The sequence below is a fragment of the Loxodonta africana genome, chromosome 18 (assembly GCF_030014295.1).
Source record: "Loxodonta africana isolate mLoxAfr1 chromosome 18, mLoxAfr1.hap2, whole genome shotgun sequence".
Lineage (NCBI taxonomy): Eukaryota > Metazoa > Chordata > Mammalia > Proboscidea > Elephantidae > Loxodonta > Loxodonta africana.
In genome coordinates, this window is record NC_087359.1 from 64,841,694 (window position 1) to 64,865,347 (window position 23,654).

Consider the following 23,654-nt stretch of genomic DNA (forward strand, 5'->3'; position numbering starts at 1 on the left):
ACAACGCATCTTTCTTTCCACCGTCCAAGTGTAAAAACACATTTATCTAGGTGAATTAAACCTCATAATCTTGGTGAATATTCCACAGTCAGGGCTCTGTTCTGTCTCTTCAGTGCTTGGAGAAGTTCCCTTCATCCTGAAATGCTTCTCCTTAGCAATTTTTTATCAATCCTGAGTCACACTGGGGAGGGGTATCTGGAGGAAATCTGGAATGATGTCCAAGAGATTGGAGATTATCTTCATTCTTTTTGCTTTTCCCATGATCTCTAAGCTTCCACATCAATCTAATTTCTTCCTACATTGATGTCTTTGATATCATTTAATATCAAGGAGAAAACAGCACAGTTGTCTGAGTAGATTGCTTTTAATCCATATAGAAAGATAGCTTAAGATGGGGTAGTATCCTGGCCTGGGAAGGGAAGTTCTGACCAATCCGTAGTGCAGCATCTGATGGAAAGAAAAACAAAGGACTTAGATAAGGGAGCGCTTGATCTGGAAAAGCTCAGTGGCAATAAATATTTAGTCTCCAACGTTTTTGGCTTTGCTGAAACAATTCCGTTGTCCTTCAGGTTGTGAACATTTTTTTGCCACACATTTTTCTAAATGTAGGGGTTCAGAAGTGAACAAGATAGATCCTTTCCCTATCTTTAAAGTCTAGCAGAGACTAATCCAAAGTTTAATGATCTGGAAGATGATTTGCCAAGAATAAGGATGAAGTGAGGTGGAGAAAGCATGTTACTGGCCATGGAAGTATGATGTGCCATGGTGAGTGAGGAAAGAATGCCTTTGAGAAAATGATAAAAACCCCTTATGCCTGCAGTTGAGAGAGGAGCAATGTCATTAAGGGACTTGTGGGTCATGTTAACCATTTTGGACTGCTTTCTGAATGGAAAGGGGAAACTTTTTAATTAGAATAGTGATATGAGCAGATTTGAGTTAAAAAAGAACAATTCTGAATAATGCCAATGGATTGGAAAGGAGCAAGAGTAGATGTGGGGAGACCAAATCTGTTGCAATTGTTCAGGTTAGAAAAGTAGGTGACCTGAATGGTGGCTATAGGATGCAGAGAAGGGACATGTATGAAAGATTTTCAGAAAATGGCCATAAGATATACCAACTGAATGAGGGGAGCGAAGGAGAGGTAAGTGTCAAGAATGATTCTTAGATTTCTGGCTTGGATACCTTGCAGATGGTGCTGTCAAGAGAGCTAGAGAGCACTAAGAGTGCAGCACATATGGGGCAGGGAAGCCCACAGATTTAGTATCAGAAAGATTAGGTTTGAGGTGTCAGTGAAATAAGGTGGTCATCAGGGAGCTGAACTTGTGGGTCTGAAGCTCAGAGGAGTGCCTGGGTTGAAGAAATACATTTGGGATTCATTGGCATTTCTGGGGAAAGTGTAGAAGGACAATACTCTGAGGGACACAATGATTCAAAGGAGGATGGAGCAGAAGGAGCTCTCTAAGGAAAGTGGAAGGGATTGCAAGGAAGGTAGGAAGAAAACTAGGAAGGTGAGGTGTCACCAAGGCCACGAGAAGAGAATGCTTTATGAAAGAGGGAGTGATCATTACTCTCAAATGTGATAGGCTATTGGATTTAGACATGGATGTCACTGATGACTTTGTGGGGGCAGTTTCAATACAGTGGTGGGTGCCAGATCCAATCTGCCACCTGTACTTAAATTCTCACCCATCCACCAATTTACGATAAGCCACATGCCACAGAGATATATTCATTTGTTATTCGTGGATTTTAAGGTGCATTATTTTCTGCATAAACATGGTAGAATCACAGCATGACAGAGGAACCAAACCACTGTCTCAGAGCTCCTCCTCTGGGGCTTGCCCATTGAGCCAGATTGGCAGAACCTCTTCTACATCCTGTTCCTAGTCATGTACCTTGCCACCATCCTGGGGAACCTCCTCATCATTGTCCTCATTCGGCTGGTTTTCCACCTCCACACACCCATGTATTTGTTTCTCAGCAACTTATTCTTCTCTGACTTCTGCTTCTCCTCTGTCACAATGCCCAAATTGCTGCAGAACTTGCAGAGCCAAGTCACATTCATTCCTTATGCTGGCTGCCTACTCCAGATGTATTTTTATTTGTTTTTTTTTTTTTTTTTTTGAGTTCTGGAGAGCTTCCTCTTTGTGGTCATGCCCTATGATCACTATGTGGTCATCTGCTTTCCTCTGCACTACACCACCACCATGAGTCCCAGGCTATGCCTCTGTCTCTTGGCACTTTCTTGGCTGCTGACCACTGCTCATGCCATGCTGCACACCCTGCTCATGGCCAGGCTGTCCTTCTGTACTGACAACGTGATCCCCCACTTTTTCTGTGATGAAGCTTGCTTGCTCTGACAGTACGATCAATGGATCGGTGATTTTTTTTTTTTTCATGGGAGGGCTCATTCTTGTCATCCCATTCCTACTCATCATCATGTCCTGTGCATGAATTGTCTCCTGCATCATCAAGGTCCCGTCTCCTGGGGGCATCCGCAAGGCTTTCTCCATCTGTGGCTCCCGCCTCTCTGTGGTGTCTCTCTTCTATGAGACAATTATTGGTCTCTACTTATGCCCATCAAAGGATCATTCTACTGTTAAGAAGACTGTCATGGGTATGATGTACACCGTGGTGATCCCCATGCTGAACCCCTTCATCTACAGCCTGAGGAACAGAGACATGAAGGGAGCCTTGGGAAGAGTCTTTTGCAAGAGGAGAGTTTCTTTTGCTCTAAAATAGCAACAATTGGAATTTTACCATTATGTAATCCAGTAGGTAAAGTAATGTTGACAATGGAATATTACTCTAAATCAATGGATTTTTGTCAGTTTTAAAACCACCAAACAAGTCCTTATGCTAAAGGTTAACATGAAAAAGTGATGACAACAGAGCTGTTTGAAGTAGCTTTGGGGGCAGGAAACTATACTGCTCAGTATCTTTCTTTCCTCCTTCCCAGTGGACTTGAAGTTTGAAAATAAAATTTAAATATGTGCCAACCCCTATTATCCATATCAGTTCACGAGTTACATTTTAAAACATCACTGAAGTCATTGCCTTCTTCCTGCTCAAGAACTCTCAATGTCACTCTCAAATGAAGAAAGGATAACACTTGACCTTTCCTGTCTCGTGGAACACACAGACTCCTGGAGTTCTCTACTTTCAACATACCCTACTCTTCACTGCTAAATAAAAGCGTTTCTTTTTTCCTTCCCCTCATACATGCTCACGTCATTCTATCCTTTAATTTTGCAGACCCAGATCAGAGCCCATCATTAATTAACTTGTTAGTTAAATTGTGGGGTGCTTTTCTATGTGTCAGGCACTTTTCCAATCTATTCACACACCAACTCCTATTATTACCTCAATTTTATAGATGAATTATTGGTTTCTACTTACACACATCAACTGATCAGAATTGTGGTGTTGGCAAAGAATATTGAATATGCTGTGAACTGCCAGAAGAACGAACAAATCAATACAACCAAAATGTTCCTTAGATGTGAGGATGGTGAGACTTTGGCTTGCTTGCTTTGGACACATCATCGGAAAAGCCCGATCACTAGAGAAAGGCATCACCTTTGGTAAAGTTAAGGGTCAGAAAAAATAAGGGAAACCCTCAATTAGATACATTGCCACAATAGTCACAACAATACCAAAGATCACAAAGATGGCACAGGAAGGGGCAATGTTTCATTCTGTTATACATAGGGTCTCCATGAGTTGGCACCAACTGAATGGCAACTAATAACAAGATTGGCTCCAGAGATCAAGATCCTCATGACTACACTATACTGCATCTTAAGACTACAGAATCTTACTCTCCCCTCTGTTATAATAGTACATCCCGTTAGGTTCCAGTTATTTGTCAGTTATTCATGATAATTCCTTTCATATCGTCTTCGCGTTTCTCGTTGTGGTCTTGAATTATGATTTTCTTTAGATACCATCATAAAGTATAGAACAGGTGTTGTAAAAACATATTCCCAAGATGGCCAAGCAGATAATGTAGATGAGAGAGTTAAAGTGGGCCGAAAGTAAGAAAAATCAACTGGAAATATATGATCGAAGACATATTATTAACATATGGAGTATGCCTTTAAATAAAACAAATAGGTACACTATTGGAGACATTTTAAGATTGATGTTGAACAAATTCTAACTGAAAAGTAGAAATGCTTAACCATTAAATATATTTTTGTAGTTTGTTAGTCCTTTGATTTGAAAGGGGGAACCTGCCATCTTTTCTTCCTCACGAAAATGCCAGTGTGAAGTCTGATGTTTTTTCTTGAATTGTACAGTACATAGTTTAGCTTTGGGTTCATTAACCAGGAGCCGTATTTAGATTTTTTTCTGTTTGATAATAGAAAAGAGCTCTTCACAAATGTGCAAACTTTGAACATGGATCAACCTTTACATGAACATTATGTTTGCTGTTTTTGTTGTGTGAGGTTGAGTTGATTTAGACTCTTAGTGACCTATACGACAGAGTAGAAGTGCCCCATAGGGTCTCCTAGGCTATAATGTTTACCAGAGCAGATTGCCAGGTCTTTTCTCCTGCAGAGCCACTGGGAGGGTTCAAATTGCTAACCTTCCAGTTAGCAGTCAAGCACTTAACAATTGTGCCATCAAGGGTTACTTTTATGGAGATATATGTATGTAAGTATATACATATATATGTATGTGTGTGTGTGTATATATATATATGTATGTATGTATGTATTATAGGTTGGGTTGGCACTTCCCTTTCAGTTTGTCTTACCTTGGTGACTTGCATGTTGATGTGATGGTGGAAGCTATGCCATCAGTATTTCAAATACCAGCAGGGTCACCCATTGTGGACAGGTTTCAGCAGAGCTTCCAGACTAGGAAGGAAGACTAGGAAGAAGGACCTGGTGGTCTACTTCTGAAAAAAAATTAGCCAGTGAAAACCTTATGAATGGCACTGGAACATTGTCTGATGTAGTGACCAAAGATGAACACCTCAGGTTGGAAGGCATTCAAAATTCACCTGGGGAAGAGCTACCTCCTCAAAGTTGAGTCAACCTTAGTGACGTGAATGGAGCCAAGCTTTCAGAACCATCATTTGTTGATGTGGCATGACTCAAAATGAGAAGAAATAGCTGCAAACATCCATGAGTAATCAGAATGTGAAATGTACAAGGTATGAATCCAGGAAAATTGGAAGTCATCAAAAGTGAAACAGAACACATATAGATCAATATCCTAGTCATTAGTGAGTTGAAATGATCTGGTATTGGCCGTTTTGAATTGGACAATCATATGGTCTACTATGCTGGGAATGACAAATTGAAGAGGAATGGCGTCTCATTCATCATTGAAAAGAACATTTCAAGATCTATCCTGAAATGCAATGCTGTCAGTGATCGCATAATATTCATACACCTACAAGAAAGACTAGTAATAAGACTATTATTCAAATTTACTCACCAAGCACTTATGCCGAAGATGAGGAAATTGAAGATTTTTCCAACTTCTGCAGTCTGAAATTGATCAAACATGCAATCAAGATGCATTGATAATTACTGGTGATGGAAATGCAGAAGTTGGAAACAAAGAAGGATCAGTAGTTGGAGAACCAAAATACAACCTTGAGTATATCTCATGTGAATTTAGAGACCATCTCAAGTGCACTGAACATTAGTGGCCTAGGACCAGAGGGGATGTGGGATGACATCAAAAATATCAAATATGAAGAAAGCAAAAGATCATTGAAAAGATGGGAAAGAAAGAAAAAAACAAAATGGATGTCAGAAGAGACTTTGAAACTTGCTCCTGAACCTAGAGCAGCTAAAGCAAATGGAAGAAATGATGAAGTAAAAGAACTGAAGATTTCAAAGGGTAGTTTGAGAGGACAATGACGATGAACATTATAGTGAAATGCGCTAAGACCTGGAGTTAGAAAAACAAAAGGGAAGAACATGCTCAGTATTTCTCAAGCTGAACGAAGCGAAGAAAAAATTCAAGCTTTGAGTTGCAATATTGAAGGATTCTATGGGCAAAATATTGAACGATGCAGGAAGCATCAAAAGAAGATGGAAGGAATACAGAGATGCACTGTGCCAAAAAAAATTGGTTGACATTCGATCATTTCAGGAAGTAGAATATGATCAAGAACAGATACTACTGAGGAAAGAAGCCTAGGCTGCATTTGAAGGCATTAGTGAAAAACAAGCCTCCAGGAATTGATGGAATACCACTTGAGATGTTTCAACAAATGGATGCAGCACTGGAGTCACTCACTTGTCTCTGCCAAGAAATTTGGAAGACAACTACCTGGCCAACCGACTGGAATAGATCCATATTTGTGCCCCTTCCAAAGAAAGGGGATATAAGAGAATGTGGAAATTATTGAACAATATAATTAATATCACGCGCAAGTAGAATTTTGCTGAAGATTATTCAAAAACAGCTGTGGCAGTATATCAACAGGGAACTGCTAGAAATTGAACCCAGATTCAGAAGAGGACGTGGAACAAGGGATATCATTGCTGATGTCAGATGGCTCTTGGTTGAAAGCAGAGAATACCAAAAAGATGTTTACTTGTGTTTTGTTGTCTATGCAAAGGCATTTGACTGTGTGAATCCTAACAAATTATGGACAACATTGCGAAGAACGGGAATTTCAGAACACATAAGTGTGCTCATGAGGAACCTGTACATAGACCAAGAGCCAGTAATTTGAACACAAAAAGGGGATGCTGTGTAACTTAAAATCAGGAAAGTGTGGGTCAGGAGTGCATCCTTTCACCATACTCATTCAATCTCTACATTCCAGAGCAAGTTTCAGAGTCTCTTCTGACATCTGTTTTGGTCTTTTTAATGGCTTTTTACTTTCTTCATGTATGATGTCCTTGATATCATCCCACAGCACATCTGGTCTTTGGTCATTAATGTTAAATGTATCAAATCTATTCTGAAGATCGTCTCCAAATTCAGGTGGGATGTATTCAAGGTTGTATTTTGGTTCTCATGGACCTGTTTTAATTTTCTTCAGCTGCAACTTAAACTTGCATATGAGCAATTAATTGATGGTCCATTCCACCATCGGCCCCTGGCCTTGTTCTGACTGGTAATATTGAGCTTTTCTATCATCTCTTTCCCCAGATGTACTTGATTTTATTCCTATGTTTTCAACCCGGTGAGGTCCATGTGTATGTATAGTCACCATGTATGTTGTTGAAAAAAGGTATTTGCAATGAAGAAGTTGTTGGTCTTACAAGATTCTATCATGCAATCTCCCACACCACTTCTGTCACCGAGGCCATAAAAAAAACAAAAAACAAAACAAAAAAAACCTATAGATCCCGTTTTTCCCCAACTTTTGCATTCCCATCACCAGTAATTTTCAATTCCTCTTGATTGCATGTTTGATCAGTTTCAGACTGCAAGAGTTGGTAAAAATCTTCAATTTCTTCATCTTCGGCATTAATGATCAGTGTGTAAATTTAATAATAGTTGTATTAACTAGTCTTCCTTATAGTTGTATGGCTATTATCTGATCATTGACAGCATTGTACTGCAGGATAGATCTTGAAATGTTGTTTTTGACAATGAATGTGATGCCATTCCTCTTCAATTTATCATCCAGGCATTTTAGACCATATCATTGTCTGATTCAAAATGGCCATTACAGGTCCTTTGCAGCTCACTAATGCCTAGGATATTGATCTTTTTGTGTTCCATTTCATTTTTGATGAGTTCCAATTTTCCTAGATTCATACTTTGTAAATTCTACCTTTAATTACTAATGGATGTTTGCAGTTGCTTCTTCTCATTCTGAGATGTGCCACATCAACAAATGAAAGTCCCCAAAACTTTCCTCCACCCATGTCATCAAGGTCAGTTCTACTTTGAAGAAACAGCTCTTTTCCAGTCATATTTTGAGTGCCTTCCAACCTGAGAGGCTCATCTTCTGGCACTATATCAGACAGTGTTCTGCTGGTATTCATAAGGTTTTCACTGGCCAATTTTTCAGAAGTTGATCTCCAGATGCTTCTTTCTAGACTGTCTTAGTCTGGAAGTTCCACTGAAAGCTGTGATGCTGGTAGCTATGCCACCAGTGTTTCAAATAAAATTATAGGTAGGCATACTAATTACTAAAAATGTAGGCTAGGAGAATAAATCGCATGGGAACATAATGCTTATGGAAGTGATTTTTAATATTCAAAAATTTGGATTAATTCTCAAACAAAACAGTAGGGTCATTTTGAGGAAACTATAGCATAATTTTTTTTTATAGCATAAGGACATATTGACACCCCTCAAAAGCTATAATTATGACCCACACGTAAACAATCTTGATACATAGAAATTCACATACGATATATACATATGAAAGAGTAACAACTAATTCAAGTTTAAAACATAGAACTTAAAACACTGGTGCACATTAGTTAAAACAATGAAAGATGCATGCCTGTCAAGAAGTTAGGAGGGACTTTAGGATGGTGTAAACCTTTGTATTGTAAAATTAAGTAGGTGAATTTTTACTGTAAATTTAAATACACAGAAAGCATGGTTTCAAAAGTAGACTGAAATCTTCTGGGCATATGAATTCAATAAGTAGGTGATCCAGTATTAAACCCCACAAAAACCAAAACCCATTGTCGGGGAGTCGATTCCGACTGATAGCGACCCTATAGGACAGAGTAGAACTGCCCCATAGAGTTTCCAAGGAGCGCCTGGTGAATTTGAACCGCCGGCCCTTCCGTCAGCAGCTGTAGCACTTAACCACTACACCACTAGGGTTTCCATTAAACCCCATGGTGTCCTCCAAACGAGTGATTTTACAAGGTCCATTCTAGTTTTGCAGTGTAGGCCATAGGTAATTCCTTACCAGCAATTCTTGAAAAAAAGTGAATTCACTTTGCTGCTGCGGCTTGGCTTTCATTTTAACAAGGACTACCACAACAAAAACCAGCATTTACTGAAAACACACTATATACTAGGAATTAGCCCTCTGCATGCTTATATTCGGAGACGCTGGTGGCGTAGTGGTTAAGCGCTACGGCTGCTAACCAAAGGGTCGGCAGTTCGAATCCAACAGGTGCTCCTTGGAAACTGTATGGGGCAGTTCTACTCTGCCCTATAGGGTGGCTATGAGTCAAAATCGACTCGATGGCAGTGGGTTTGGTTTTGGTTTTTTATGCTTACATTCAGACCTCATTTAATGATCACAATAAATGCTGTACACACATTATCATATTTAAACTTGTTGATAACACAGTGAGGTAGATTATACTTGCTTTGAAAGGTGATGTAATTTTCTAAGGCCACACTGCTTACAAGTAAGTGGCAAATCCAAGATTTGAGCTAGTTTAGTCTGACCCTAAAGCCCATGCTGCAAAAAAAACCTGTTGCAGTCCAGCCTATCCCTACTCATAGCGAACCTATCAAGACAGAGTAGAACTGCCCCATAGCGTTTCTAAGGAGCGCCCGGTGGATTCGAAGTGCAGACCTTTCAGTTAGCAGCTGAACTCTTAACCACTACACCACCAGTGTTACTACCTTTTATTGTCAAAAGACAGTGTGTTGTTTTAATGTAAGGTAAATAGGGAGGAAACGAGCTGGGTATCAACAATTGACCTCCACGGGAGAGGCTGTTATCTGCACAAATCACGACTAATGTCCCTGCAGTGTCCTAGTGAAGTCACTGGACCAACGCTCTGATATATTAAAACAAAAATTTTATTGAAGGAATAATTTTAATTCCATGAGAGAACACATGTTCAGGCCGACTGCTGCCGTGTGTTCTGCTTTGCAGGCAGAATAAAGAGGTATTTTAATAGATGGCGTAACTAGTTCACATCAGATGGGTGCAGAGGTAAAAAGGACGGGTGGGGGCGGGGGTGGGGGGGAGATTTACCAGGGTCAATCAGCTACAAACCTTCTTCACATCATGTCCTAATCTAACACAAATCCCTCACTTTTGATGCAATTTAACTAAGGCAATATTTCTAAAACTAAAATACAAAGATTCTTGACATGGAGGTTTCCTGATGTAAGCTGAGTCATGCTTAATCGGAATGGGAGTCTTGGGATATAAAATCAACCGTTAGTTAGGAAAAAGTAGAGATTAGATCAGTTTTACATCTAAGTCTTTTGAAATGTAAAAACTAGCTTATTCAGATAAAACGGAAGAAGAAAAAATCCAGGCGCCTGCTGGGAAAATTCCTTCGAGATAGTTAAAAATGACAAGTTTATTTACAGCTCTAACTTACTGAGCATCTCAATGAGAGCCTCCCCCCTTCCTTTCCCAAACCTCCATCCTCCCTCCTGCCTCCCAGAAACATATTTGGTATAATAGACAATGAACTTTGTTTTTCAGTCGGTAAAACTTTAACAAGCCAATTGTTTATTGGGAGAGCAGAAGGGAAATTCTCGGTTAACTTCAGAACGGAGTGCCTAGTTTTAGTTCTGAAATCTCCCAGACTCTGACATACTGGCACCTCGGAATTAAAAAATTCACATTCAGCAGTATGCAACCAGATCCTAAAGGAAACAAAGACGCCAAGAATAAAAATTAGCACCTCATAGTGGTATTTTCAGTGCCTTTGAATTATTGTGTTGGCAAGGAACATTGACTATACCACGGACTGCAAGAAGAATTAGCAAATCTGTCTTGGAAGAAGTACAGGCAGAAAGCTCCTTAGAAGTGAGGATGGTGAGACATTACCTCACGTACTTTGGTCATGTTCTTAGGAGGGACCAGTAATTGGAGAAGGACATCATGCATGGTAGAGGGTCAGTGAAAGATAGGAAGGTCCTCAATGAGATGGATTGACTCAGTGGCTGCAACAATGGGCTCAAGCGTAACTATGATTGTGAGGATGGTGCAGGACTGGACAGCCTTTCCCTCTCTTTTAAGTAGGGTTGCTGTGAGTTGGAACTGACTCAGCAGCACCTAACAACAACAGTGGTATTTTAATTTCTTATAGAAATTTATTGGTATGGCTGTACCTCATTGTACAGATTTTGCCACAACTTTTACTGACCTAGATTTTCTGGTCTTTTTTAGCTTCCATCAATAATAACTAATATGCTATAAAAATATTAGCCTGAGTTGGTCTTGGGGGAATATGGAATAGTGTGAGCTAATGATTGACCATTAAGTTATGAACTGATTAAGGTGGTCTTTGGATTACACGTTTAGTTGTTTAAATTTTCTTCTGTAGGCAGTATAAAACCACTGGAGATTTCTGATGGGATGGTAGTGGTGGCGATATGCTGTATTCTACCAAGATTAATCTGATGCTGGTGTGAAGAATGGATGCAATGGGAAAGAGAGACTGAGAAGATGAGATCAATTAAGAGGGGATTTCAATCATTCAAACTGAATATTATGAAATGTCTATAAAAATCATTCTTTCCTAACTTCATGATTTTAACCATCCAGGTGGGGTTCAGTACACATTAACTGGTGCCAGGTACCATGCCAAGTGGTAAGCATTGGGACTACAAAGATGAAAAAGACTTGGAAATATTGCTGCAAAGGGAAGAATGAAGTTTTCCTGTGAAATTTAAGGTGGCAAGAGGACTGTGGGTCTCGGACTCTGGGTGAAATATTGTAGTGAGTCTACCTAAAGATCCATCCCCAACAAACCCTTCCCAGTCTTTGTTCCTAGTCATTCAGCATGATGCCATCACAGACCTGGGGAACCTCAGTGGCAAAAACACTGTTGGTAGAGATACAGATCATCAAGATCACAGCTATCGTGGGCCAAGTGTTGTCTTTCCTTGATTTTATTCTTGGCCACATACAACACCCCAGCCATACACTCCCTTATTTTGGTCATGAACTGTCTTATGTTGTTCAAAAGTATTCAAGCACATCCTTTATCATATTATAAGTCTGGATGACTATGATTTTAGAACATTATAATTGTAAGAATTTAAGCTAATTACATTACCTGATGATGGGTTTGCTCTGATTGAGTCCTATAGCTTAGGCCTGAAGATTTCAAGTTGAGATCACAAATACTGGAAGTGAAGTCTTCTATTTCTCTCCCTCTCCTATTTCTGCTTAGTGTGGTGAATGCAAATGGGTGGAGAGTCCCATGTTGGATGTCAAATCTCTACCACTAAATCCTAGCAAACCAGTTACCATGAGGTTGATTCAGACATGGAGACCCCATGTATTGCATAACAGAACTGTGCTCCACAGGGTTTTTTATGGCTGTGACTTTTTGGAAGCAGATCACCAGCCCTGTCTTCTGAGGTGCCTCTGGGTGGGTTCAAACTGCCAACCTTTCAGTTCGTAGTCAAGTGATTAACCGTTTTTGCCACCCAGGGAATTTTAAAAGGAATGTATTTTCCTAACCCAAATGAGCTTTCTCAGGGAAGACTTGATGTCTTGGTTCCTTAAACTATAGATAAAGGGATTCAGCATTGGGGTAACCACGGTGTACATCACTGATGCAGCTGTGGCCTTCTGTGCTGAGCGGGTGGAGGGAGGACTGAAATAAACACAACAGGAAGACCCAAAGAAAAGACAGACTACAGAGAGATGAGAACTGCAGGTAGAAAAGGCTTTCTGCTTTCCCTGAGCTGAGGGGATCTTCCGGATGGTTGAGAAAATATATGCATAAGAGATAATCAGGCAAAGCACATAAACTAGGCCTGCCAGTCCCCCTAGGGTGAAGATCACCAACTCATTGATAAAGGGGTCTGTGCAGGACAAACTCAGGAGAGGGTTGATGTCGCAGAAGAAGTGTGGGATCTCATGGTCTGCACAGAAGGACAGGCTGTTCATCAGGAGTGTGTGTAGTAGGGAGTGGAGGGCATTCATGATCCAAGACGCAATGACTAGAAGGACACAGAGCCCAGGGCTCATGACCATGATGTAATGGAGCGGGTGGCATATGGCCACAAAGCGGTCAAAAGCCATGACAGCCAAAAGGAACACCTCTAGCATCACAAATAACATGAAAAAATATAGTTGAGATAGACACTCTGCATACGAGATGACTTGACTCTGGGTCCATATGTTTGCCAGCATCTTGGGGACTGTGGTAGACACAAAGCACGCATCAGCAAGGGAGAGGTTGGCCAGGAAGAAGTACATTGGGGTGTGGAGGTGAGCATCAGAGATGATAGCCAGAATGATGAGGAGATTGCTTGCCACAGTAACCAGGTACATGGACAGGAACAGCCCGAAGAGGACTTCCTGCTGCTCCTTCTGCTTGGAGAACCCCAGGAGAAAAAATGCTGAGACACTGGACCAGTTTTCCTTTCCCATCCCTGGAAGCAGAAAGTTGGGTCAATTGTCTAAGGTTGCTAACCCTTGGATTGTGAACTCTGAAAATTATGCAAAAGTCCAATCTTGATCTTCTAGCGTTAGGATGAATCACATGAAATTTTCAGTATTGGACTGGAACCTACAGAAACGGCAATTTCATACAGCTCACGTGAATGTTTGCGTGTGTCTGTGCTTGGTGGCATGGGAAATCAAAGATTTGTTTTCAGTCGGAGAAGAGGCTTTTCACCTTATTATGTAAGCTTTAATCCAATACATATATCTTGCGGTACTTGTTGGCCTAGCTATTATGCTGTTTGCATGGAAATCTTGAATTAATAAACCTAAGATTTCATAGGTTAACTCAGTCTTTCACATATTTTTCCAATACTTCAAAAACCATGGCCACTGGAAAAGGGGTTTTGGAATTGGTGAAAAGGATGTTAACACTGAAATTATCACTACCATTTACACAGTTGGTCTGGCCAGAGATCTGAACATCATCACTGGTCTCTTTTTCTTCCTGCCCTCTCACATTCAAATAATTACCAAATTTTGGCAATTTTGCTTTCTCAATACAGCTCAAAGTTACCCACTTTTCTCTATCCTAGTTGCCACTACCATAAATCCAGAAAAAAAAAAAACCCACTGCCGTCGAGTCGATTCCGACTCATAGCGACTCTATAGGACAGAGTAGAACTGCCCCATAGAGTTTCCAAGGAGTGCCTGGTGGATTTGAAATGCCGATCTGTTGGTTAGCAGCCGTAGCACTTAACCACTACACCACCAGGGATTCTACTATAGATTAGGGGACCATGATTTCTAACTTGGATTTAGGTAATTGTTCTTCCTTCCTCTATTTGTGCCCACCTGTCATCTGAATCCCTTATCATAGTAAGAATGAGCTTTTTACATATCAAATCTGATTTGGTCTTTCCACAGAGAAATCCTTCAAGAGCTCCCCATTACTCTCAGGAAAAGCTCTAAGCTTCTTAACATGGCCTGGTGGTCCTGGGTTGTCACTGGCACTTATTACAGACGGGCCCATCTTCCCCCATCCCTCAAGGACCTCTCTTCTCCAGTTATATTAAACCACTTTCGATAACTTACTTCTGGGCTTTGGCCCATGTTATTTTCGTGCCTGGACCGTCTTCCCTCTCCCATTCATTAGTCTTTGCCAAACATCGAATCTCAGATGTTAGTTCTAGGAAGACTTCCCTGATCCATCCTTCACAACAAACTCATGTTCGTGCTCCTCCTCATACTTCTGTACCTCCACTACCCCCCTCACCACAGCAGAAGTCATCTGCATTTTAACTGCCTGTTTTCTTGTCTGTGTCCTCCATTCTACTGACAGCATCATGGAGATTAGGCAGAGAAGACACCTATCTCATTCTCCTTTGAAATCTGGCGTTGGCACTGAGCCTGGTGCAACATGTGCTCAGTGAGTACCTGGTATATGAATAAATAAACCTCAACAAATGGAAAACAAAATTGGACAGAGGTGGTATCAGGCAAAGGGAATGGCATGAACCTTTTTGTGAGTCAGGTCACATGTTGCTGTGAGTTAATGTAATTCTCGTCATTCCTGGCCACAGGAATCACAAAAAACAAAAGAACCAAACCTACTACCATCCAGTTGATTCTGACTTATAGTGACCGCATGGGGTTTCCAAGGCTGTAAATCTCTGCAGAAGCAGACTGCCACATCTTCCCCGTGGAGCCACCACTGGAGGTTTCAAACCACTGACCTTTCAGCTAGCAGTTGATTGCTTTAACCACTACACCACCGGGGCCACAGAAGTAACCCACAGAATCAGTTTTCCCTGATGCTTATTTTCCCCCTGAAGTTAAGCATATTCTGGGAGACTATCAGCCCTATTTGCATCCTCCTTGAGTTTATCTCCTGCTGAGCTCTGACTCAGCAGAATCAGGAGCCTCAGCCCTAATTCCCCTTCTACTTTCCCTCTTGGAAACCCTGGTGGTGTAGTGGTTAAGTACAATGGCTTCTAACCAAAAGGTCAGTAGTTTGAATCCACCAGGTGCTCCTTGGAAACTCTATAGAAGTTTTGCTCTGTCCTCACCAGGGACTTTACTTCTTCCCTTCTTTCACCTTTTACCATACTTTAGTCCCAATTTTTAGGCCATCTCCTGCCCAAAGAATACCCAGGACTTCACCCAAATATAAAAACCTTTAAATACAAAACCCTTCCTTCTCACATGGAATCAATGGGTATTTTTCCAGGCTTGTTATGAAATACAAAGCCTACAACTTAAAAAAGGAAAACAACTTGAGTGCTGTTTTAGGAGATATAAACTTCCTGTGGTTGGCTGATTAATATTTTTGGTGAACTCAACTTGGTTGCCCTTGGAACTTAGGTTCAGGTTTAAAAAGGGAAACTGAGTTGAGAGAAACCATATTCCCCACTGATGGGGGAGAAGCACCCATAGGGGAAATAAGTGAAAGTTAAAGCTAACAAACAGAGGGAATAAGGTGGTGGTTGGGACTAAAGAGTTCTGGTCACGTCTCAAACACATATCCCCATTGTCTGTCCCAAATAGAAACACATTTTGTCCCATACCCCAAAATAACATGCATTTATACTGGTTAATATGTTCATTAAAAAATCTCTGAAAGAATAGGCAGGAAACCAATAACAGTGATTATTTGTTAGAGGTGTGGGAATTGGGTGGCAGAGGGGTAAGAGTGGGTGAGAGATTTTTCATGTGTACCTTTAGGACATATTGCAGTTTTACCTATGTGAATTGAATGTAATACTTATTAAAAAATAAATTAATTAAGGAAACCTTATCCGAGCAATCAATCAGGAGCTCATAGAATGTGTATAATGGAGGACAATGCAATATAATGCAGCCTCTGTTTTATGGAGGGTCCGTAAATAGCAAAGAAACTTGTATGGTTGATGCTATATTCTTTTAAAGCCTTAATTCTGTATGGGGCCTGAGTGGGTATGCTCATGTGTTTGTGTATGTGTGTAGGTGTGTGAGTGCATGTGTGTTTTCTGTACAGTGTGGGAGTTTGGTGAAAAGAATCATGATGGAATTACCTGGAGAGAAACCACTGTTGACTCCTTATATCACAAAGGCTCTCATTGTCTGTAAGATCTTAAGGACCTGGGGCTCTGCCCCTTTTGGCTGCTGAAGTAACACAGCATCATTATTGTTGTTGTAGGACTGTTTGCAGAAAGGCTGTGTGAGAGCTGGCTCCTACCTGACCATAGGCTGGGATGGGTAGAAGGGGAAAGGGGAGAAAAAGAATTGAAAAGGAGCTGGGTATCTCCCTTTCCTAGTCTCTACCTGGATGTTCTTGCCATTCGCTGAGGCTGCTACTGGCTGACCTCTGTTTCATATGCATCTCTCCCACTGTGGATGACAAGGAGGTGACGAGAACTTCTGTTAAAGGTACCAAAAAGGCAATTGCTTCATGCGTTGGATGTGTTGCATGACGATTATTGCCATCACTGCATCTTGTCCAATTTCTCTTTTGTCTCACAGTATTAGAGAAACCATTTATTTTTGTCCACTCTTAGAATGAAGGAACAAGAGCTCCAGATCAGGACCCGGATCATGCCAGTATACATTATCCCTGGAAGCTGCATTCACAGGAAGACCAGAGGAGGCCTAATAACAATCACGTAGCCTCCCTTTTCTACTTTTCCAGAACTTGATGCTAATGTCTGCCTTATCAAAGCCCATGAGAAATGTGTTCTCATAATTTCATCAGTACCCCCGAATTTAGAGTTCTGCTGTTCTTAGCTGCGGGTTGGACCAATCTCAAGGTCTGTTAAATTGAAGATAATTAATTCTGTGAGGTATCAAATCCCAAGAGGTCTGAGAATTCAGTGCTGTGTCCCTGCTATGAGTTGGTCCAAGAGAAGCTAAGGCATTAGGGACTTGGCCATGACATTTCTGTGGTCCTAGCAGGATTCTGCCATTCCACACACCAGCAGAGCAGCTAAGGGAGTTTGGGTTGCTTCATTTAGCCTTGAGTTTTAGAGCTTTTCAAGGAAGTGCAGAGAGAGGCTTTCAGCATCATGAAAAATGCCAGAAGGGTTGAACCACTGTTGGCTTAGAGAGGACTCTATGTCTCCTCTTCTTCTAGAGATGATAATCCCAGGCCAGGTTAAGGCTATGTCAGTGCTGTCTTTACCTCCTCTGGACATTCCATATCATGTAGATGCCACCAGCCTGAATTCCATCCTTGCAGACGTTGGATAACATGTCCTTGGGGCAGGAGGGAGCTGAAATAACATTGAGCTAAATGGAGTCTCTTCTTTCTCCTGTAGAACTGACCTCCAACTAGCCTCCCTTCTCCTAATCATCTAATCAGGGTACACAGAGAATATAGAAACAAGACTATGAATGACCCAGAAATATGGATTATTCTTGGAATCTCTGTGGAACAGTGTCCAATTCCTTGTATGTTCTCCAAGTGCTAGTATGACACACCCTTATATCAGGAAGTTACTGGTTTAAGTATCTTATTCCACTTGATTGAACAAAGAAACCCCTGTATAACTGCATGTTAAGAAAATCCAGCTTAATTTTTTTCTGTCATGGATGGGCAAAAGGAAAAGAGTGACCCAGTCCTTTTAAGAAGAAAGTGGAAGCATGTGACAGCCAGAGTCTCTGCCAGACATGTAACACTCGGCACCTGTGATATTTGATGCTCCTTATTCATTGACTACAGTGAAATAGCAACTGGCACAGCTGGATGAACGTAAGCGGAGAAGAGTGATGCGCTGTTAGGCTAGAAAGATGATCTCTGCTGAGTTCCTCTTCCTATACCACTTCCTCCATCTTCGATTCTGGAGAGATAGGACATCAAGTGAGCCCCAATCCAACTCAGGGCTCCCCAGTTTGACCAGATGAACACCCCTAAAGACCATCTTTAACTTTCTCAGTCTTAAAGTTTTTCTTTTTTTTACTGTTGTAAAAATGTATATAACACAATATTGGCCAATTCAACATTTTCAGGTGTATAGTTTAGTGATATCAATTACAGTAATCATGTTTTCAACCATCACCCATAGTCATTGCCGAATTTCCCATCACCATAAACAGAAACTCAGTGCCTCCTAAACAATGACTTCCCCTTTCCCCCCACCTCCTGTAATCGCTAATAAACTTTGTTCTGCATACGTTTGCCTATTCTTGTTATTTCATTTAAGTTTGTTGTTGTTAGGTGCCGTTGAGTCGGTTCTGACTCACAGCAACCCTATGTACCACAGAAAGAAACTCTGCCTGGTCCTGTGCCATCTTGCAATCCTTGTTATGCTTGAGCCCATTGTTACAGCAACTGTGTCAATCCATCTCCTTGAGGGTCTCCCTCTTTTTTTGCTGACCCTCTACTTTGCCAAGCATGATATCCTTTTCCAGGGGCTGATCCCCCCTGACAACACGTCCAAAGTATGTGAGACGCAGTCTTACCATCCTTGCTTCTAAGGAACATTCTGGTTGGACTTCTTCCAAGACAGGTTTGTTTGTTCTTTTGGCAGTCCATGGCATATTGAATATTCCTCGCCAAGACCACAATTCAAAGGCATCAATTCTTCTTTGGTCTTCCTTATTCATTGTCCAGCTTTCACATGCATATGAGGAGACCGAAAATACCATGGCTTGGGTCAGCTGCACCTTAGTCTTCAGAGTGACATCTTTGCTTTTCAACACTTTAAAGAGGTCCTTTGCAGCAGATTTACCCAATGCAATGCATCTTTTGATTTCTTGACTGCTGCTTCCATGGCTGTTGATTGTGGATCCAAGTAAAGTGAAATCCTTGACAATGTCAGTCTTTTCTCTGCTTTTCATGATGGGGCTTATTGGTCCAGTTGTGAGGATTTTTGTTTTCTTTACATTGAGGTGCAATCCATACTGAAGGCTGTGGTGTTTGATCTTCATTAGTAAGTGCTTGAAGTCCTCTTCACTTTCAGCAAGCAAGGTTGTGTCATCTGCATAATGCAGGTTGTTAATGAGTCTTCCTTCGATCCTGATGTCCCCTTCTTCTTCATATAGTCCAGCTTCTCAGATTATTTGCTCAGTATACAGATCGAATAGGTATGGTGAAAGGATACAACCCTGATGCACACCTTTCCTGACTTTAAACCACTCAGTATCCCCTTGTTCTGTCTGAACAACTATCTCTTGATCTACGTACAGGTTCCTCATGAGCACAATTAAGTGTTCTGGAATTCCCATTCTTCACAATTTTATCCATAATTTGTTATGATCAGCACAGTTGAATGCATTTGCATAGTCGATAAAACACAGGTAAATATCCTGGTATTCTCTGCTTTCAGCATCTGACATCACCGGTAATACCCATGGTTCCACGTCGTCTTCTGAAACTGGCCTGAATTTCTGACAGTTACCTGTTTTTATACTGGTGCAGCCACTTTCGATTGATCCTCAGAAAAATTTTGTGTGCATGTGATATTAATGATATTGTTCAATAATTTCCACATTCAGTTGGATCACCTTTCTTGAGAATAGGCATAAGTATGGATGCCTTCCAGTCGGTTGGCCAGGAAGCTGTCTTCCATATTTCTTGGCATAGATGAGTGAGCACTTCTAGAGCTGCATCTGTTTGTTGAAACATGTCAATTGATATTCCATCAATTCCTGTAGCCTTATTTTTTGTCAAAGTCTTCAGTGCAGCCTGTACTTCTTCTTTCAGTACCATCAGTTCCTGATTGTATGCCACCTCTTGAAATGGTTGAACATCAACTAATTGTTTTTGGTATACTGACTCTGTGTATTCTTTCCATCTTCCTTTGATGCTTCCTGTGTCATTTAATATTTTTCCCATAGAATCCTTCACTATTGCAACTCAAGGCTTGAATTTTTTCTTCAGTTCTTACAGCTTGAGAAATGCCTAGCGTGTTCTTCCATTTTGGTTTCCTATCTCCTGCTCTTTGCATATGTCATTATAATACTTTGTCTTCTTGAGCTGCCCTTTGAAATCTTCTGTTCAGTTCCTTTACTTCATCGGTCCTTCTTTTGCTTTGGCTGCTTGATATTCGAAAACAAGTGTCAGAGTCTCCTCTGACATCCATCTTGGTCTTTTCTTTCTTTCCTGTCTTTTCAATGACCACTTGCTTTCTTCATGTATGATGTCCTTGATGTCATTCCACAACTAGTCTGGTCTTTGGTCATTAGTGTTCAATGCATCAATTCTATTCTTGAAATGGTCTCTAAATTCAGGTGGGTTATACTCAAGGTTGTATTTTGGCTCTTGTGGACTTGCTCTAATTTTCTTCAATTTCAGTTTGAACTTGCATATGAGCAATTGCTGGCCTGTTCCACAGTCAGCCCCTGGCCTTGTTCTGTCTGATGATATTGAGCTTTTCCATCGTCTTTTTCCATAGATGTAGTCACTTTCATTCCTGTGTATTCCATCTGGCAAAGTCCATGTGTGTAGTCGCTATTCATGTTGTTGAAAACAGGTATTTGCAATGGAGAAGTCATTGGTCTTGCAAAAGTCAATCACGCAATCTCTGGCATCGTTTCTATCACCAAGACCATATTTTCCAGCTGCCGATCCTTCTTCTTTGTTTCCAACTTTTGCATTCCAATCACCAGTAATTATCAATGCATCCTGATGGCATGTTCGATCAATTTCAGACTGCAGAAGGTGGTTAAAGTTTTCAATTTCTTCATCTTTGGCCTTAGTGTTTGTCGTGTGAATTTCAATAATAGCATTAACAGATGTTCTGTGTAGGCGTATGGATATTATCCTATAACTGACAGTGTTGTACTTCAGGATAGATCTTGAAATGTTCTTTTTGATGATGAATTCAACACCATTCCTCTTCAAATTGTCATTCCCAGCGTAGTAGACTATATGATTGTCCAATTCAAAATGGCTAATACCAGTCGATTTCAGCTCACCAATGCCTAGGATATCAATGTTTATGCATTCCATTTCATTTTTGAGTATTTCCAATTTTCCTGGATTCATACTTCATACATTCCAGGTTCTGATTATTAATGGATGTTTGTGTCTGTTTCTTCTCATTTTGAGTTGTGCCACACCAGCAAATGAAGGTCCGAAAGCTTTACTCCATCCAAGTCATTGAGGTCAACTCTACTTTGAGGAGGCAGCTCTTCCCCAGTCGTCTTTGGAGTGCCCTCCAACCTGTGGGGCTCATCTTCCGGCACTATATAAGGCAATGTTCTGCTGCTATTCATAAGGTTTTCTCTGGGTGATTCTTTTCAGAAGTAGACTGCCAAGTCCTTCTTCCTAGTCTGTCTTAGTCTGGAAGCTCAGCTGAAACCTGTCCTCCATGGATGACCCTGCTGGTATCTGAATACCGGTAGCATAGCTTTCAGCATCACAGCAACACACAAGCCCCCACGGTACGACAAACTATAAGTTAGATCATACAATATTTGTTCTTTTGTGATTGATTTATTTCACTTAGCATCATGTATTCCAGACTCATCTCTGTTGTATCATGTATCAGGACTTCATTTCTCTTTATGTTGTGTGGTATTCCATTGTATATATGTACCACATTTTGTTTATCCATTCTTCCATTGATGGGCATTTAGATTGTTCCCACCTTTTGGCTATTGTGAATATTGCTGCGACGAACATTGGTGTACGTGTTGAGTCCTAAAGTTTTGAGAGGCGTGGTATGGTCACAACTGATTGATAGTTCTGGAGTCAGATACAGTGGGCTTGAATTCCAGCTGAGCAAGTTTAAGTTCTCGGAGCCCTAGTTTCCTCACCTGGCTGACCACCGAACGGCTCACACATGGGACAGACTCCGTGGAAGCATAAAATAACTAAACTGAGATTAAAGCTGCTGCCTAAGAGTAAGAGTTTTAATAGGCTGTGGTGACACAAAGATGAAAGAGATAGTTACTATCCTCAAGGAGTAAATAATCTAGTTGGCAGATGCATCACAGATTAGTTTATAGAGTAGTGCTTCTCAAAATTTTTGGTCTCGTGACCACTTTACACTCTTAAAAATAATTCAGAACCCCAAAAACTTTTGTTTATATAGGTTATACTTATCAATACTCACAGTATTAGCAATTAACACTGAAAAAAATGTGAACTACTTATTTATCCATCATCTAAAAATACAATAATAAATCCATTCTCTGTTGTAAAAATAGCATGTTTTTATGAAAAGTAACTGTTTTCCAAAACAAAAATATTTTAGTGTGAAGAGCGGCATTACTTTACATTTTTTTTTTTTAATTATTGTACCTTAGATGAAGGTATACAGAACAAACCAGCTTCTCATTAAACAGTTAGTACACATATTATTTTATGACATCGGTTAACAAGCCCATGACATGTTAACACTCTCCTTTCTCGAACTTGGGTTCCCTATTAGCAGCTTTCCTGTACCCTCCTGCCTTCTAGACCTTGCCCCTGGGCTGGTGTGTCCCTTAAGTCTTGTTTTGTTTTACCGGCCTTTTTAATCTTTGGCTGAAGTGTGAATCTCAGGAGTGACTTCATTACTGAGCTGAAAAGGTGTCCGAGGGCCATGCTCTAGGAGTTTCTTCAGTCTCTAGTTTCTCCAGACAAGTAAGTCTGGTCTTTTTTTGTGAGTTAGAATTTTGTTTTTTTTTTCTGTCTGGGACCCTCTATTGACCTCCGTCAGAGCAGTTGGTGTTTGTAGCTGGAAACCATCTAGTTGTACTGGACTCAGACTGGAGGAGGCCGTGGTAGTGGTTGTCCATTAGTCCTTTGGACTAACCTTTCCCTTGAGTCTTTAGTTTTCTTTATTCTCTGTTGCTCCTGAAGGAATGAGACCAGTGCAGTATGTTAGATGTCTGTTTACAGGCTTTTAAGGCCCCAGTAGCTACTCACCAAAGTAGAATGTAGAACATTTTCTTTATAAACTATGTTATGCCAATTGAGCTAGATATTCCCAGAGACCATGGTCCCTACAGCCCCAGCCCAGTAATTCAGTTTCTCAGGGAGTTTGGATGTGTCTATGGAGCTTCCACGACCTTGCCTTGTACAAGTTGTGCTGGCTTCCCCAGTATTCGTGGGTACTGTCTTACAATTCACCAAAGTTACCGCTTATCTATTGTGTATTTAGTGTCAAATCTTTTTAATGTCTGACTTAATAAAAAGCAACTGGATTCTCATACTTGTTTCTGAATTCAGCCTGTTGTGATATTTTGGTTTGACTTAAGAAAAAGAAGAAACTCTGACCTTATCTAGATATATAGTTGGGAAAGGGAGAAGATTTTTCAAAAGATTGTGGATATTTTTCTTCAATACTATGCTAAAACTTTCCAAGTCATTATTTCTTAAAGGATAGGGACAATGTGGCATCTGATACCATGTCAATGAACTTTCAATCTTCTTTTACATTAAAATCCACTGGTCTGTCTTGCACTTTTTGTGATT

At 40.6% G+C, this 23,654-nt stretch overlaps 1 protein-coding gene and 1 pseudogene across 1 annotated transcript; one reads left to right on the forward strand and one right to left on the reverse strand.

Moving 5' to 3' along the window:
• Nucleotides 1-1,121: 1,121 nt before the first annotated feature.
• Nucleotides 1,122-2,865, forward strand: LOC135228040 (olfactory receptor-like protein DTMT; annotated as a pseudogene).
• A 9,355-nt stretch (nt 2,866-12,220) lies between these two features.
• Nucleotides 12,221-13,261, reverse strand: LOC100668847 (olfactory receptor 1G1). The gene has a single exon (XM_064270395.1). It carries the CDS (start codon nt 13,259-13,261, stop codon nt 12,320-12,322), a length of 942 nt encoding a protein of 313 aa, XP_064126465.1. The 3' UTR covers nt 12,221-12,319.
• Nucleotides 13,262-23,654: the final 10,393 nt, after the last annotated feature.